Here is a 16,869-nt window from a genome sequence, read left to right as displayed (position 1 = left end):
ACTGGGAAAATTGGCATTTTAAAATAAAAGCATTCCGTCAGTCCCAGATGTATCCAGTGGATGTTAAATCCCAGAGCAACTTGATATCCATGGTCATCTCTTTAGAAATAGAAAAGTAAGTCCTTTAATATTCAGAGATATTATGTTTCCTAGTATCTTTTCCTCTGAAATATTTCCTTTGTATATATCCCATAATATGTTAATATATTTTTTTTTGCTTGAACTTTGAAAAATTCATTACCCTGTCATGTTTCTCCACTACAAAACAAATACATATAAATTTTGGGTTTATTTCTCATAGCCCCAAGGCCTAAGGGTAAATACTTTTACTTTGGATTAGGTTGTCTTTATTAATTAGTAGATTGTAATGCACAAAACCAGGAAATAATAAATTTTGATAAATAATTATTAGAACAGTAAAACCTTTTTGGAAGTGCTGGGTTTGTGGCTTTGAATAAAGGACGCCTCCATGACACCAGTACTGTGGCTTGTTCCTTATTGATCCTGGTGAGAGGAGAGCTGTGCTCCCCTTGTGTAAAGTGGGAGGAGGATGCAGGGGAGAAGCAAAGAAGGAGGACCAGATTGATGCATCCACACAGAACAGAGCAGCTTTAGGAAAGCGTGTGTGTGGACAGCCAGGTAGAAACTGCTCCCCTAGGACGTGTCCGGGCTCGGGTTTGCTCTGGAAAGGCTGTGTGCTCTGGAAAGGAAGGTGGCGAAGCTCCCAGGAGGTTCTCAGCGCCCCCAGAAGTGTGAGCGCAGCTCCGCTGGCACACAGTGTGGAGGTTAAGGATGTGTGCTCTCATGTAGATCTTCCTGGGTTCCAGTTCCATCGTAGCCACCGCCTCGATGGACCTTATTTTAGCCCTCTTGCTTCAGTGCCCTGTGAAGTCGGTTTATTAGTCCTAGCAGCTACCTTCCAGGGCGGTTGCCGAGATGGAATGCAGGATGGCACAGAAAGCTTACAGCCCAGCGCCTGGTGCTTCATAAGCCTTCAGTGGGTAAAAGCCACTTCAAGCTGGTACTGTGCTTGGTAGTTTGTGTTTGGAACATCAAAATTGAGACTGTTGGGCTTCCTTGGTGGCGCAGTGGTTGAGAGTCCGCCTGCCGATGCAGGGGACACGGGTTCGTGCCCCGATCCGGGAAGATCCCACATGCCGCGGAGCGGCTGGGCCCGTGAGCCATGGCCGCTGAGCCTGCGCGTCCGGAGCCTGTGCTCCGCAACGGGAGAGGCTGCGGCAGTGCGAGGCCCGCGTACCGCTAAAAAAAAAAAAAAAAATTGAGACTGTTATGTGCTATGTAAAGTGTTTGGCCACAGAAAAGAGCAGAAAGTTTCCTGGTGGGATGTTTTTGAAAAAGTCCCAAGCTGATCTTGGGAAGTGACCGCGGAGGAGAATGTTTCAGGTTGTTGATGTGATTAAGCTGTGCTAGGCATTGTCTGAAAGCTTGAAACATCTCCCTTAACATTGTTCAGAGCCTTGCTATGTAATTTACACTTTGCTTTTGAAATGACTAATTTCCTGGGAGGGATTACCCTTAGCTAATGTGTTTAATGGACATGTGCTTGTTTTGCTTCACTACTAAGGTGAAAATTTCCTTTTTTCTCCTTTCTCTAACCTCGTATTTATATTTCCTTATGACATAACCATAGGAAAATTCAGTCTCTTTTCTACCTATGATGTGCTCTTTCTGCTACCTAAACTTGACAAATAGATAAAGATGAGGGAACACAGGCAGCTACTGAGATTCCTGTCACTGACTCTCACCCCGGATCTACGTGCTCTGATATTTCGGGCAGAGGACTAAGACTGCTTTCTGGCTCACGTTTTCCTGTTTTGTCAAAGGAGTAACCACATGAGTTTATTCCTCAATGATTTGTTTTTGTTGTTGCTTTTGTCCTGAAAGGCGAGCCTCCAGTGAAATCTGGTGTTTGAGGCGGTGGCTCAGTGCCAGCTCTGCGCCTTCACGCTCTACCTAATTAGCATCTCTGATCTGTTTTTGATTATCATTAATCTATCTTACCTTTATTCACTTTTTAAAAGAACTTTTTATTTGGAAACAATTATAGACTTACAGGAAATTGCAAAAATAGTAGTAGAAAGCGTCCTGAATACCATTCACCCAGTTTCCCCCAACGGTGACATCTAAGGTAGCCGTAGCATAACATCAAAACTAGGAAATTGACACTCATGTTGACTATTAACTAGAACGCAGACCTTATTCAGTTTTCACTATTTTTTTTTAGCCTTCATTCATTCGTGTGTGTGTATGTGTGTGTGTGTAGTTCTGTACAATTTTATCACATGTATAGATTCATGTAGCCACCACCACAATCAAGATACAAAATTGCTTCATCACCACAAAAGAGCTGCCTCATAATGCCTTTTTGTGTTTACACCCACCTTCTACCCCTCCAACCTCCAAACTCCACTTTCATCTTTGTCCCTAGAAACCTTTCATCTGTTCTCCATCTCTGTAGTTTTGTCATTTCAAGAATGTTATAGTCTCAGTGGATCATATAGTATGTAGAGTGACCTTTTCATTTAAGCATAATGCCCTTGAAGGCCATCTAGGTTGTTGCACAGTATCAACAGCTCCTTCCTCTTTATTGCGGAGTCGTGTTCCCATATAAGGGAGTACCAGAATTTGCTCAGCCATTCACCCATTGAAGGAATTTTGGGTTAATTCCAGTATTTTACTATCACAGATAAAGCTGTCATGAACATTCATGTGGAGGTTTTTTGTGTGAACAGAAGTTTTCATTTCTCTTCTTCCAGGATGTTATAAACTTACGGAGAATAGCCCTGCCAGATCCATGGCACACAGTTTAAGAATATTTCTGATCATTTTTAGAGTTCAGTAATACATAAGAGGTCTCACAGGATTTTATTTAAATAAGACTGTGTCACTGTAAGAGAATGAGGATGGAATGCAGAGAGTTTAATGTAATGCTTTTCATGCTTTTTTAAAAGACTCTTCAGACAACAAGGAAAAGAAATCTTTCAGCCTTGAAGAGAAGTCCAAAATCTCCAAAAACCGTGTTCATTATGTGAAATTCACAAAAGGTAAAATTAAGCATTTCTTTACTTGTTTGAAATCTCTGTGTTCACACTGGATTTCTTAAAGCATTTTTAGCTCTTCAGTAGCATCACTTGTTTTACTTACAAAATGGGGAAGGAGGGCCGCGCTGACTGGATTGATCTAAAGCAGCGCTGACGTTTCAGCTCTTGCTGTGAGTCACCGGGGGTCTTGTTAGGATGCAGATGCAGACTCATTCGTTCTGAGGTGGGCCCCAGGTTCGGCTTTAGACTATGTACGAGTCCTTTGGTAAAAAGCTGAGTGTGGAAGCTAACTTGCTGTTTAGAAGAGAAAAGGGACTTTATGTGGCTAGATCAGAAAATTTTAATTTATCGCTCAACATTTTTATTTACATTTTCCTGTTTTTCAGAGCTTAATGTTGGTGTTGAACAGCTCCTAAAATGTGCCAATTTAGAGAATTATGCGCCATGTTGAGATCTCCAGTATGAGAAATCTCACTCCCGAGTTGACTCTTCTATTATTCCACACCGTTTCTGTGTTTCATGCAGTGTTAACTTAGGTGTTCCATGGTCATTGCAAAAATGGTGTTAGAAAACATGTCTTCCTTCATCACCACCTCCCCACTCCCCAGTGCTGTACCTACACGGTCAGTCGTGGGTGCAGGTGTCCTATTTCACCACTAGGTGGCAGTCTTGTATTGGAAAGAAACCATTTAACTTGAACTCATCAACTCCCCAGATGTTTTCCCATGGAACAGTGTTGTGTACTAAGTGTACTTTTCAGGCACAAAACGTTATTTATTACATTAATATACTTAAAGTGTAAGTATGATAACTATGTTATCTAGTCACCATTTGATGGTTCGTCTATGGGAGAGTGGCTGTATGTTTCTACCTCTGTATGCCAGGAAAAGCACGGGTCTTTGCTTTAGTCTCGTTGGCATGATTGGGAATTCCCTGACATCTAGAACCCTGCTGAATAGCAGTGGGCACTGGAATTCTCACTACTCTAAACTGTTAATGGTGGCTCTCATTTGGAGCCAGGACCCCAAAAGGTAGACTGGGTTTGGTTTGAGGGAGGGCTCATGGCAGAGCTGAAGGGAGGAGAGAGCCGATTGGGTTTGGGGACGCGTGCAGGGAGAGACTGGGGTTCCCCTTCCCTGTCCCGGCAGGTATGCCTTGTCTGGCTCGTCGTGTTAGCCTCTCTTTCTTTCTGTCAGGGTAGAAGCTTCTTTGTCGTTCTCCCGTATGGCTTCTGAGCAGGGTTCCTCTCCACCCCTGACCTGCTGCAGGACAGAAAGCAATCCTTGTTGGCCCCTCTGTCCTTGTCGGGAGAGGCTAAATGGTCACTTAATACCCATCCCCTTAGGGAAAAAAAAAATAGTTACAGCAGGAGGGGTGCTGAGCACAAATGAAATTAAAAGTGCGCTGTGACTTTTGGGTAGTACAGCAGTCTTTTAAGCTCTGACTTTTGAGAATAGAATCTTCTCATTTTCCTTTTGTACCTGACTACATGCATAATTTCATCTGAAGCATTTGCCGAAGCTGGGATAAAACTCTTTAATCTAATGGATGCCGGGAGTATCTCCTTTCTGTTTCTAGTTAAGCCACCCCCTTGCCAGGTGACCCTATCAACCTGCTTGGTTTGTTGTGCTTTCCTTTTCTCTCTTTTAAAATGAGGTTTGCTTATTTATTAGCCTTGTTTGGGGAGCAGGGGGCATTGGTATGTAGGGAGGGTAATTCAACATATATTGTAAGAAAGGTAGCAGAGAAGATTGAGTGGAAAATAGAGGAATTGCAGATTGGGAATAAATAGGAAAGATAGAGGGAGGCAGAAATCCAGGTAGTGAGGAAAATACTCATTTACTGTCCATCTCAGCAATCCACAGTGAAAGTTAATTTTTATTTACTTATTTATTTATTTTTAATTTTATTTATTTGGCCGTGTGGCGCGGCATGTGGGATCTTAGTTCCCTGACCAGGGATTGAACCCATGCCCCCTGCAGTGGAAGCGCCTCCATGCTGGACCGCCGGACCGCCAGGGAAGTCCCCAAACGTTTATTTTAAAGTTCTTCAACTTACTGAAAGAAATCTTTCCTTGTAGAGCAGCTGTTGTCACTGGATGTGAATGATAACCTCTCAGTTTCCTCCAAGAAGGACTATCTTAGGCCACAGGAAACTGGATTCTGGCCATGACTGTCTCACACAAATCACTCAACCTCCTCCCCTCTTTTAGCCTCAGTTTCCATTTTTGTGAAATGAAAGATTTTTAAGTCATTGTTGAGTTCTAAAATAGGTTGTGCTTTAGAACTTACCAGAAATGATGCCGTTGTGTGGACATTTTGATGTCCACAGCATAGTGGATGATAAGGAGTTTTGCCCATGGGTATGCTCGTAGTACAGTAACTAACTCACTTGTTTAATGAGGATGATTCATACTGTAACTCCATCTATGGTCCAGGAAACTAAAACATGGAAAGACGGCATTTTATTTAGCTTGGTGTGAAGAGTGAAGATAAAGATTACAGTAGCAAATAGCATTGTAAAATTTGTTACTGCCTAAATATTGGCTGTAGCATTTTAGTTCTGATACATAATTATTCCTTTCTTTAGTCCTAAATTTATAATTTAAATTTGACATCATTTATTACATAATTTCAAAATGTTAGTTTCATCCATATTTGTTTAAAAGCCTAACTTCAGCAGTGGTTTCTTTTAATTTGAAAAATATTTGGCAAGGCCATATCTGCAGAGAAAAAACAATAGGGAAAATATAAATTTCTCCAAAGCCATTTTCGAGGTTTTTAGTATTATACAGTGAGAAGTTGTCCAGAGAGCATTGCTTGTTGCTCCCAGTCATGCAGTGGGTGGGTGGAAGGTTGTGTACACTGTACTTGTGTGGCTTCACTGTGGTAATTTATTCAGGCTTCTCATTCCTGTGACAACTTGTGATACTTCACTCCTTAAACAAGGAAACTACATTCAGAGTGCGTGTCCGTGTGGTCGGCTCCTGGTCTGGACGCGGACTGTAGTGTCCTGGCCCAGCTGGCCCCCTGCTGTCAGGCTCGGGTGATGGGTGTTCCGCTTCCTCTTCAGGCTCTGGCTCTTCTGACATTTAACTGTGAAGTAGCACCACTGCAGGCTTTTAAAAAGTTCTGACTGTCTTCTTATTGGTTGTGAGGGTCTCACTTATTTTACCCCCTGCTCTGATTCTCTCAGGTTTCCTGATTTTCTCACATTATTACCCTTTCAGTGAAGTTTTCTTAATCTTCTGTCCTAGGCTTATTATCAGTCCTATGTGTTTTCACTAAAAAACAAAATCAAAATATAATATCATTTGTTTTATCCTTCTTGATTGGGGAATGCAAATAAATTTTCTAAGCAAGTGAAGCTACCTACGTAACCCTTCAGTGTTTTTTATTTAACGAACATATTTCTCAAACCTGCATTTCCTTACCCTTGCCCCTTTACTCCGAGTAGAAGAACTCAGTTTTTTGAGTCCTGGATATAATACAGTGCTATAATACAGTTTTCGCCTTAGCACTTGTTGGGCTCTATGTGACTTTTGTCCTTAAACTAAGAGGTTCCAAATTTCCATGATTATCAAGTTCTTACGTTTATTTTTTATCGTTTTATTTGCTTCCCATATGGACTTCTTGGTGTTGTAAGGGTGTCTGGCTGCGGTCATGTTCCTCTCTTCCCATTTGCTGCGCTGATAGACAGGAACACCTGATAATCCTCATGATTAGAAAAACAGCTAAAATGATCCTAAATAAACTGCTGTTCTCTGAAAGGATCAGATCATCCCTTCATGGACTTTGTTACATCAGCTTGGCTACTAGAACCTTTTTTCCTCGGTTCTTGAAATGATATGGACGGTTGAAGACTGGTAGATAAATAAACCAAATCCAGGCAGATAACATATACTTCCTATTCTGTTCAGTTTTTTGACTGTCATTTTCTCTGAGACAAGTTTATCAACAGTATTTGCTATGATTTGACCGTCATTCAGAACTGAGGCCAATAACTTTCAAACTCATTTTTAATATGTATATTTTATTCAAAACTGGCCATAATTTTATAACATTTGTAAACTATTCAGCCAGGACCATTAACTAATAACTATTTCAACATCACTTCCATCTTCACAGTTTTATCTACCTTTAAGTTCCTTTCCATTGGTCTCTGTTAATTCTTCTCTGTGTTTTGTTTTCCAGATCAAATCCAGAGCAAGGCCTGTAACAATCCTGGTTTCTACATTTACTTAAGTGAACTTTGCTAAAGGGTAGACATTTCTGATACGAGAACCCATCACCAAAACTTTAGAAATACTTGCGCCTTCATTGGTACATTCTTTACTAGCTTGACAGCTTTCCCTTTGATTCTAGATTTGTTTTTCATCACTGCGTGTTCATGTTTTGACATCCTGTTTTAGAATTGTCATCTTGCATGTACCCTCCCTTCCTTAACCCCTGCAGCATTCCTTTTAGTTCAGTTGCTGTAAACGAGATTGTCATTTGCATTTCTTTTAGGGTATCTGTTCCATTTCAGGAGCTAGCTTAGGGATGGGTGGCTGCCACGTATTTTGAACTCAGTACAACTCCTTTTTCTGAACTAGAAACTGCCACCCGAATGTGCTCTGCCGTGCAGAATGGGTTCTGCTGAGGGCAAAGCTTGGAATAGCTCTCAGACCTCATGAACGTTGTCCACTTCTCCCCACCAGTTTTATTCCCTACTTTTCTGGTTCATTTCTGAGTTCCCATCTGGGATAGGCTTCATTTTGCTCTTGAGTAGCTTTCCTTTGGGGTCTTCTGTCTGGGTTCTACGTAATAGCCAGGTAGAACCAGGAAGCTTCATTTATTTCCAGCTCAGGAAGAGAGGCGAGAGCAGCACAGAGCCACGCACGAGCCTGTCCTCCTGGCAGGAACAGGTTGCACTGACTGGACCCATGAGTCTGGTACTGCAGCCTAGGAAACTGGTTTTGGCGCCTGGTTTTGCATTAAATCGAAGGGTGTTTGTTTTTTTAATTTCATGGAGTCACTAAGCAATATCATATTTGAATGCCCCAGTGATAGTCAGTGAACTAGAACCCTTCTGGGTCATGACGGTACTTTGCCAAGTCAGTTTGCTGCAGGAAACCAAGAAGATAAGTGGGTCTGTGACAGTGGAGCTCAGGCTTCCAACGCAGAACAAAGACTCTGGTGTCTAACCCAGAGCCTCACTCCCCCGGAGCCTCAAGACTTTATATGTAGTAGTTACATTTTAGAATACATTTACCGTGAAGTTGACAAATGGGACTAGATTTGGTCCACTGCTCACAGGGTATTATTGGTAGAAGTGGAAATTCCGTAGAAGTGAATTTTAAATTAGTTGGTTTGTGGGTTTGAAATTAAGTTAAAGAGTTTAGGGTTTTTAATAAGAATCAAGGATCCTTTGGACACTGTTTTTGCCAGAAGCCATTTAATTTCCGACTCTTACTATGTATCCCTTTATTTAAAAAAGATATAGCTATTACAGTAAAAAAATTTAAAGAGAAAAATCTGAAACCCTTTCACCCTAATGCAATGAATTTTATTTGTATTTATTAAAAAAATTCATTCATTCAATTAATTATTGAGCTTCTATGTGTTCTCATTCCTGTGCTCATTTGGGGTTTTGGAGCTACGTTTCTTAGCAGCGTTTTTTTTATCCTGCATTTCATAATCCTAAGTAAGTAGCTCATGTCTCCTTGAAGTAAACAGGATCTGTTTTCTAAGTGGGGAGCCCAGAGGCCCAGAAATCATACCTTGAAGGCATACCAGTAGTAGAGCTGCTGTAGAATTGAGCTTTCCTCTCCATCTCCATGCTCAGGGCTGTTTCTAACATTAAGAGAAAGTCAAGGGTTCTGGTTCACTTATTTGATTTTTAAGTGATTTTTAAATTTATTTAATTGCAGTAATCTGTGAAGGGGAAACAGAAGGTCAGTAGTTTACAAAATTGTTTATTTCTTTTCCAAAACCCATCTTGCTTTCAGGAGTTTCATGGTTTATATTTGTATTCCTTATTTTAGAAAGAATATATTACTGAAGGTGTCATGTTTTTCTAGGGAAGGATCTCTCATCTCGGAGCCAAACAGATCTTGACTGCATTTTTGGGAAAAGACAGAATAAGAAGACTCCCGAGGTATTAAGCCATATACGATTGATTTTTCAACTGTGTATAGAACTATGTATATTTATTACTCATAGTACTTTCCAGGCAAAGTTACCAAAAAAACCTTCTAGAGGCTTCATACAAAGGCTGAATGGTATCCTCTGAATAGTAATGCTTGATAGATGATATGTATTATAAGGAACTTTAAAAAGAATGTGTGTTCTCTGGGCTTTTTTCCCTCCTGGTGTGAGGACTAGACTAACCTCCGGGAAGAACGCCTGTTGCTGATGGATTCAAAGGGGCCAGCGTCTCCCGGCTGCACGAGGGAGGGAGACGCTCGCTGCAGGCAGCCATTTTGCTCGCTTTGCTCAGACCGCGTAGCTCTCTCTGGAGCATGGCTGTGGGGAAGACCGTTAGACTCACGCTCAGTCCTGGGCTCTTCCACCTGAAAAGCATTTTGAGACAGTGTTGGATCGGCATGGAGAATCTGGAAGGGATTTAGATATGGTATTTCCTCCATTGTACAATATTGTTTGTTTCAAAACTAGAAGACAAGAATTGAGTGACTAAACTGCACCCTGAATGGGGTGCATCCGTAATTCATGATCCTAACTATTAAATCGGGCTCTGTAATACAGCACAGAGTTCTTTGTGCCATTTCCAACTGTAAGACACAGCCCTGGATGTCGTTTGCATATCAAAATATTAGGATTCTTAGAATATGCATTTCTGGAGATAATGGGAGAAAAATATTTAAAATTGATCTTATTGATATCTATGAAAATCTGAAATATATGGTTGCTCTCACTAGCTATGGTAACTATCACTCAGCTAATCTGATGTGTCATACTCACGTTCCTTTATTGGTTCCTAGTCAAGGCCCTGATGACTACAGAGCAAAAAAGACGTGTTTCATTTATTTCTGACATTTCTCCAGACTGTAAGAAAATTTTCCAGGATGGTAGCTATTTGTTACTTAATATAATTTTCAAAGACTTCAGAATTACCAGTTATTGGAAATTTTGTTTGGTGACTTCCTTTGTAGGTTAGGACCAAACTCCTAGTCTTTCAGCACTTTTCTGCCCCCGCATGTGTAGCCATGAGGACAGAGGAGGGAGGCCTGGGCCCTGGGGCCTGCTGAGCGGCACTTCCTGCAGCTCGACTGAGTTACATCCAGGCAGGTGGGTCATTAGGGAGGGAGCGTCCCGAGTTCAGGCTGCACTGGATGCTTCATTCACAGGAGGCTGTTGAAAAGAGCCGGGGTCATCAGACAACCCAGCTTCTGGTCACACCTCTGCTCCGCCCCTCCCTGGTTCCTGTGGGATGTGGATTAGGCCCTCTGCCTGGTTCACCAAGGACTTCCGCCCCGGCTTATCTCAGTTTTCCCCTCCTTCCAGCGTCGTCCTCAGTACCCTCAGGGATGCTCTCTGAGCCTCTGCTCTGCCCTAACAACCCCGCCTGGCCACACCCTGCGCCTTGACCTCAGTGCCTCGCCCCTCCCTGGGTCCCCGGGGACTGTCTTTCTGTCCCAGCTCTCCCAGTCGTGCATTCCCACTGCACCGGCTTTTCTGAATCCTTGCCTTGGATTACTTGATTCTCCCTGCTGCCAGCCTTCATTGCCCCCAGCCTGCGTCCTCTCTCTCCAGCGTCCTCTTTGAAATTGTACAGTTGAACAGGTCGGGGAAGGAAATATTACTTATGGGCTTCTGGTAGAACTTTAAAAGAATTTATGTGGTAAGCACAGGAAAGCTTTTTGTTATAGGAGATGAGAGGTTTCTCATCCTCTGATCGCCATCTATTTGAGGGCTTACTGGTGTGGGATGCCATAAGGTTTTTCAGCACTGTGCAGTACTTGACTTTTTGGCGGTATAGTCATTTATGATCTGGTTAAAGCGAGCCGTTCCCCTGTATTTGAGGAGTTCCAGAAACAGTTCCCTAGTACTAGCCCAGGGAAAATCTGTTTTGGTACACTTGGTGTGGAGAAGACCAACCTTGATATAATTCTGTGTTTTGTGCAAGAATGATATCCAGGCACATCTTAATCTCTCATTCTGCTGATGCAGTTAAGGTCCTGCTTGGTGGAGAGGCTGTGTTCTATCAAGGTGCAGCTCCTGCTCTAGAGCTGTGCTTCTCCACCACGGTTGCCCAAGAATGGGCTGAGGAGCTTTAAAAAAACTGCTCTTGTCAGGGTCCCACCCCAGATCAATGAAATCCAAAGTCTGGGTTAGGGTTTGGGCATCAGCATGTAAGAAAAAGAGAGAGCCCTTTTGTGTTTTTTTTTTAATTAAAAGAAAAGATATCCTACCCAGGTGATTCAGGTGTTTATTCTGCCGTGTAATGAGGAGTAAGGCTTGAGAACCACTAGTAGAGGCCCTGACGGGTAACTCTGCAGGTGGAGCCTTGGCTATAGTGTCAGGACTATTGCCTAGAGCAGGGCTTCTCAATCCTCATGTGTACACAAATCCTCTGGGACTTTTGTTAAGCTGTGGGTTCTGTTTCACAAGGGCTGGGTGGGACCTGAATTCTGCATTTCTGAGGAGCTCCCGGGCGATGCCGCTGCTGCTGGTGGCACTGCCGCATGTGCCGCAGGGAGCGCATGGGGCCTCTGCAGTGTTTTGTTTTTTTTTTAACATCTCTATTGGAGTATAATTGCCTTACAGTGGTGTGTTAGTTTCTGCTGTATAACAAAGTGAATCAACTATACGTATACATATATCCCCATATCTCTTCCCTCTTGCGTCTCCCTCCCTCCCACCCTCCCTATCCCACCCCTCTAGGTGGTCACAAAGCACGGAGCTGATCTGCCTGTGCTATGCGGCTGCTTCCCACTAGCTATCTGTTTTACGTTTGGTAGTGTATATATGTCCATGCCACTCTCTCGCTTCGTCCCAGCTTACCCTTCCCCCTCCCCATATCCTCAAGTCCATTCTCTAGTAGGTCTGTGTCTTTATTCCCGTCCTGCCCCTAGGTTCTTCGTGACCTTCTTTTTTTTAGATTCCATATATATGTGTTAGCATACAGTATTTGTTTTTTCTTTCTGACTTCACTCTGTATGATAGACTCTAGGTCCATCCACCTCACTACAAATAACTCAATTTCGTTTCTTTTATCTCTGCAGTATTTTACATTTGACACACACCTGCATGTGTATATGTACTTAAATCTAATCACATTTTTTAGGCACCAAATAAAACACCTGTCTGTAAAGCGGTCACTTTTAAATTTGTCTTTTACACACATATGGATTTTCATATATTGAGTTCGCTTTTATTGAGGCATACCTGTACCTTCGTTGTTGCTAAGTAAACCGTTGCTAAGAAACCTTACCATGTTAATTACAACAGCCCTCCTAGCTGAGGGCTGGAGTCCTTTGATCAGATCTGTTTGAAAACACCACCTCTTTTGGCTCCAGTGTTCAGCTGGAAGGAATATTGCTTTGTTTTACTCCCTTGACCCCCATAGCAACATTGGCCTCAAGTCAATCTTTGGCATTACCGAGGCCAAGGCGCTGCTGGAGGTCAGATTCTGGAGTCTCAGAAACCGTGGTGGTATGAAATGTTAAAGCGGTAGTACCTCTCTGGGTGCTTTGGATAAGGTGCTGATGCTGATCCTGTCTTTGCATCTAGGTTTAAAGAACCTTGGGCGTTGTCCACATCGGGCTTGGGGAGCATCATACCTCTCACATGAAGCGCAACCCGCTGATTTCTACACCCCCTGGCTGTTACGATAATAGAAATTACAGCTTTATTAAGCATTTGTGTGCCAGACACTGTGCTAGACACTTATTTCTCTATTTAATCCTCATAGCTATCTTATGAAGTAGGCATCATTATCGACCTTCTTGCAGAGAGGCTCAGAAAGGTTTGTTACCAAGCTCCGAAGTGGCACAGATGGGATTGAAATCCAGGTCCCTCTGACTCCAAAGCCAGTGCTTTTTCCCCTATACCACACTACTACCAAAGTTAATTAACTTTTGTTGTGTTAAAAAAAAAAATCTGCATTTTAATGATCTAGTTATGATGTAGAAATTTTATTTGAGATTTTGCCAGAGACATAAATAGTTAATATTTTAACAGAACTTTGTGGAAAAATGATTCTCATTTTGCTGAGAATAATAGTTTAAGTTTCAAAACGTCACTACCTTGCCTTCAATCAGAGTTGAACTGTTAGGGGTTTGGAAGCATATTACCAAATGCCTGGGCCAGCTTTGGGAACATTTTACTTTTCATTGGAGCTGTAGGCAGGCTGAATTAAGAACAAGCTAGCTTGAGTTCCTGGAGCATAGGTACCATGTTACTTGTGTATTTTCTGGTCTCTCAAATGAACTGAATGATCTAAATACACATACACATACACACACATATATCCCCAAAACATTAGCAGCCCTCAATTAATACGTCATGAGGTTTTTTTGCTTTTTGTTTTTTTAAAACTTTTAATTTTGAAATAATTATAGATTCACAGGAAGTTGCAAAGATAGTACAGAGGGGTTACATCTTATTAACTATCATACAAGATGAAAACTAGGAAACTGATGTTGGTGGGATCTGTGTGTAGTTCTGTGCCATGTCATCACGTTTGTGGATCCTGTAACCACTGTCGAATTTAGATGCAGAACTGTTCCCTCACCACGAACGTCTCCCTCATGCTGGCCCCATTTATAGTCACACTCCCTCCACCACAGTTCCTCCCCCCCAGCAATCACTGTTGCTAACTGAATTGTCTGATCTGAAATAGAATATCATGTATATGGCTCATTGGATCTCCCACGGTCTGATGCTGAGTCTGCTCATATCAGTAATGATCAATACCCAGGTTTTTAAGGGCTGATTGTAGTTTCAGTGACCTGCCTCCTGCACTTTTCCATGCTAGATTTTATGTCTTCTGTCTCATGGGTCTTTCGAGAACGCCTTGTAGAATCAGATCATTTGATGTCTCTAAAGCCCAAGGTTATCGGTTAAGTCATTTACTTTAGTAATTCTGGAAGTATATCAAACCGTAAAGTGATATATAAATATAGGGTGTATCATAATGTGACAGGTTTGCCATCTGTAATGTGTCAGCATGGGAGAGCTCCTTGGGCAGTGTCTTGGGGTACACTTATTATGGGGAGGTTGGTGAACTCTTTTAAATTGCATAAAGAATTTGTGTGTGGGTCTGTCTGCATGTGTGTTTGGATATATAAAGTCCAGTGCTTCCATCTGATTTTCACAGGAGTCCTTGAACCCTAAAGAAACTTAAAATCCAGGACTATGCATAAAAACAAAACAAAACAAACTCTTCCCAATCCAAAAAAGAAATCACTTAAAATGAAAATTTTCTTTGTGAGGGTAGTACGAGTTATAATATGTAGAAATAAAAAGAGATTCACATCAAAACAAAACAACAACCCAAGCTAAACTCAAGATGTCCAGGACACGTTTAGGAAGTTTAAATTACGCCTTCCATTCTGTCTCTGACCTTTATACATTTAATGAAGAAATCGATCCACTGTATTTTTTTTTTTTTTTTTTTTTTTGCGGTACACGGGCCTCCCACTGCCACAGCCCCTCCCGTTGCGGAGCACAGGCTCCAGATGCACAGGCCCAGCGGCCATGGCTCACAGGCCCAGCCGCTCCGCGGCATGTGGGATCCTCCTGGACCAGGGCACGAACCTGTGACCCCTGCATCGGCAGGCGGACTCCCAACCACTGCGCCACCAGGCAAGCCTGATCCACTGTATTTTTACATGTGGACTTTCTCATCTGTCACATACACTGGACAATGACCTACTTAAAGAGAGAGGACTTATGCTGTGCTTGTTCCTGGGTCCCCAGTGTGTGATCTGTTCAGTGCTTGGCACACGGTAGGGATTCAGTAAATTGAAATTTCATTGTACTACTGTTTTTAAAAAAATAGACTTGTTACGCATCTTAAAAGTCATGGCTTGTATAGCTTTACGGTTGATATTTGAAGTATTTTTTTCTTTTTGAAATGTTTTGATCGGTAAATAACTCCCTCTTCTCTGAGAACAGGAAAATTCCATCAACTAATTTCAATCCAATGCCAAGCGTAATCCACTAGTGTCCTTAGTAGATTTCTGAGGAAGGATTATTGAATGAATGTTTGCTTATGCCATTTTATGTTTTTAAAAATCAAGCCTGTTTGCCAGAAATTGGTTTTCCAACATTGCATTTCACTCTGGAATAGTTTTTCACAGGCTTGACTGTTTTTCATTGCGGTAGAAGTTAAAGCCTTCCTGTCTCTTCAGGGACTACACTCTGACTATATTCATGGGAAGACGGTAACTCTGGATTCGAGTACGCCTGAACTGGAGATGTATGCGCTTCCTACGGAGACAAGGAAATGATTGAATATGTTGAATTGAAATTACTAGGGCCCCATGAGACCTGCAGCGGGTACTTGTGCTGGCCAGTGCCTGCTGGGAGTTAGAGGCACGTGTGTGTGTGTGTGTGTGTGTGTGTGTGTCTGTGTGTCTGTGTGTGTGTGTGTGTGTGTGTGTGTGTGTGTGTGTGTGTGTGTGTCTTTTCTCACTTGGTTGCAAGTTGAAGTTGGAGATACTGAAAAACAAATTCTGTTAGTTCCTATCTTGTTGAACTTCCTGATACTCCTTTTTTTTTTCCCTTCTCTCATTTTTTCCCTCCCCCACCTTCCCAGTTTCCTTCCTCTATCCAGCTTGTTTCCTGATTCAGTCTTATCACTAGAGAAAATACTCCTAAACCATAGCGAGGACTGAGAGTGTGTTACCAGCATTTCTACTTTGTTTCTCTAAACAACACACTTCTGGCATAGGCTTTGGGCCAAATAAGTGTCAATTTCTTCACCTTTATAACCTGACTGAATTAGAAACCATGTATTTCTTATGTTCTCTCAGGATACCCAGCTAATGATCACTTGCCGTGCATTCCTCTGATAGCTTTCGCTTTTTGAACCAAAGCATGACTTCATTGTGGTTTGTGTCCCTTTCTCATTAATCATCACCAATCCCCTTTCCCATATCTTGCTGACTGTCAAATCTGAAAACTAACTTCCAAGCAGACTCTTCTCTTTTGGGTGGTTGAATTCATGGGGTATTTTAGACCAGTCTTTCTTCTAGTGCTATAGACTACCCTAAATAACTCAGAGGGGAAGATCACTGGGAAAAGACGTCTCTCTCTCTTTTTTTTTTTAATTTTTTACTTGAAACACCTTTGAAATGAAGGCTGTTTCTCACTGGTTCTGAATTTTCATGTTCGTAACCCGTATTTGTGAACTGGGTTGAGTTTTGTAAATGGCTTACCAGATGTGGGCTCTTACATTTGAATGTCCCCACTTCCTGCAAACCTCTGTCACTCTGCCTCCTGCCTCACCCAGATCTGCATCACCATTCGAAAGGTGAGCAGCCTTCTAGCCTAGTGCTTGCTTAAGGTAATCTTATGATGAAGAACCTTTTAGTCAGAGGTAAATTTAAACTAAGCCCACAAACAAGCTAAATAATACATTTATATATAATACTATATAAATAATACTAATAAATACATTATTTTTAATAATGTAACTGTTATAATAACATAATGTATTTATTAATACTAATAAATAACACTATATAAATAATACATTTATATAGTTTGTTTTTTGCCAGCAATGATGACGTCGGTAATTCTTGTCAGCATGTGTATTTTTTTTTTTTTTTGGCTGCGCCACATGACATGCAGGATCT

At 41.8% G+C, this 16,869-nt stretch overlaps 1 protein-coding gene across 2 annotated transcripts in view; it reads left to right on the top strand.

Moving 5' to 3' along the window:
• The window catches only part of PINX1 (PIN2 (TERF1) interacting telomerase inhibitor 1), an 84,283-nt gene that overhangs the window by 15,989 nt on the left and 51,425 nt on the right, over positions 1-16,869 (top strand). For both annotated transcript variants that reach the window (XM_060155783.1, XM_060155784.1), the window contains exons 5-6: positions 2,973-3,065; positions 9,124-9,200. In XM_060155783.1, coding sequence (XP_060011766.1) covers positions 2,973-3,065; positions 9,124-9,200 — 170 coding nt within the window. The remainder of the gene's footprint in view (positions 1-2,972; positions 3,066-9,123; positions 9,201-16,869) is intronic.

The sequence above is a fragment of the Lagenorhynchus albirostris genome, chromosome 7 (assembly GCF_949774975.1).
Source record: "Lagenorhynchus albirostris chromosome 7, mLagAlb1.1, whole genome shotgun sequence".
Taxonomy (NCBI): Eukaryota; Metazoa; Chordata; class Mammalia; order Artiodactyla; family Delphinidae; genus Lagenorhynchus; species Lagenorhynchus albirostris.
The sequence above is the reverse complement of the archived record's forward strand: the minus strand, read 5'-3'. Positions and strand labels throughout refer to the sequence as shown.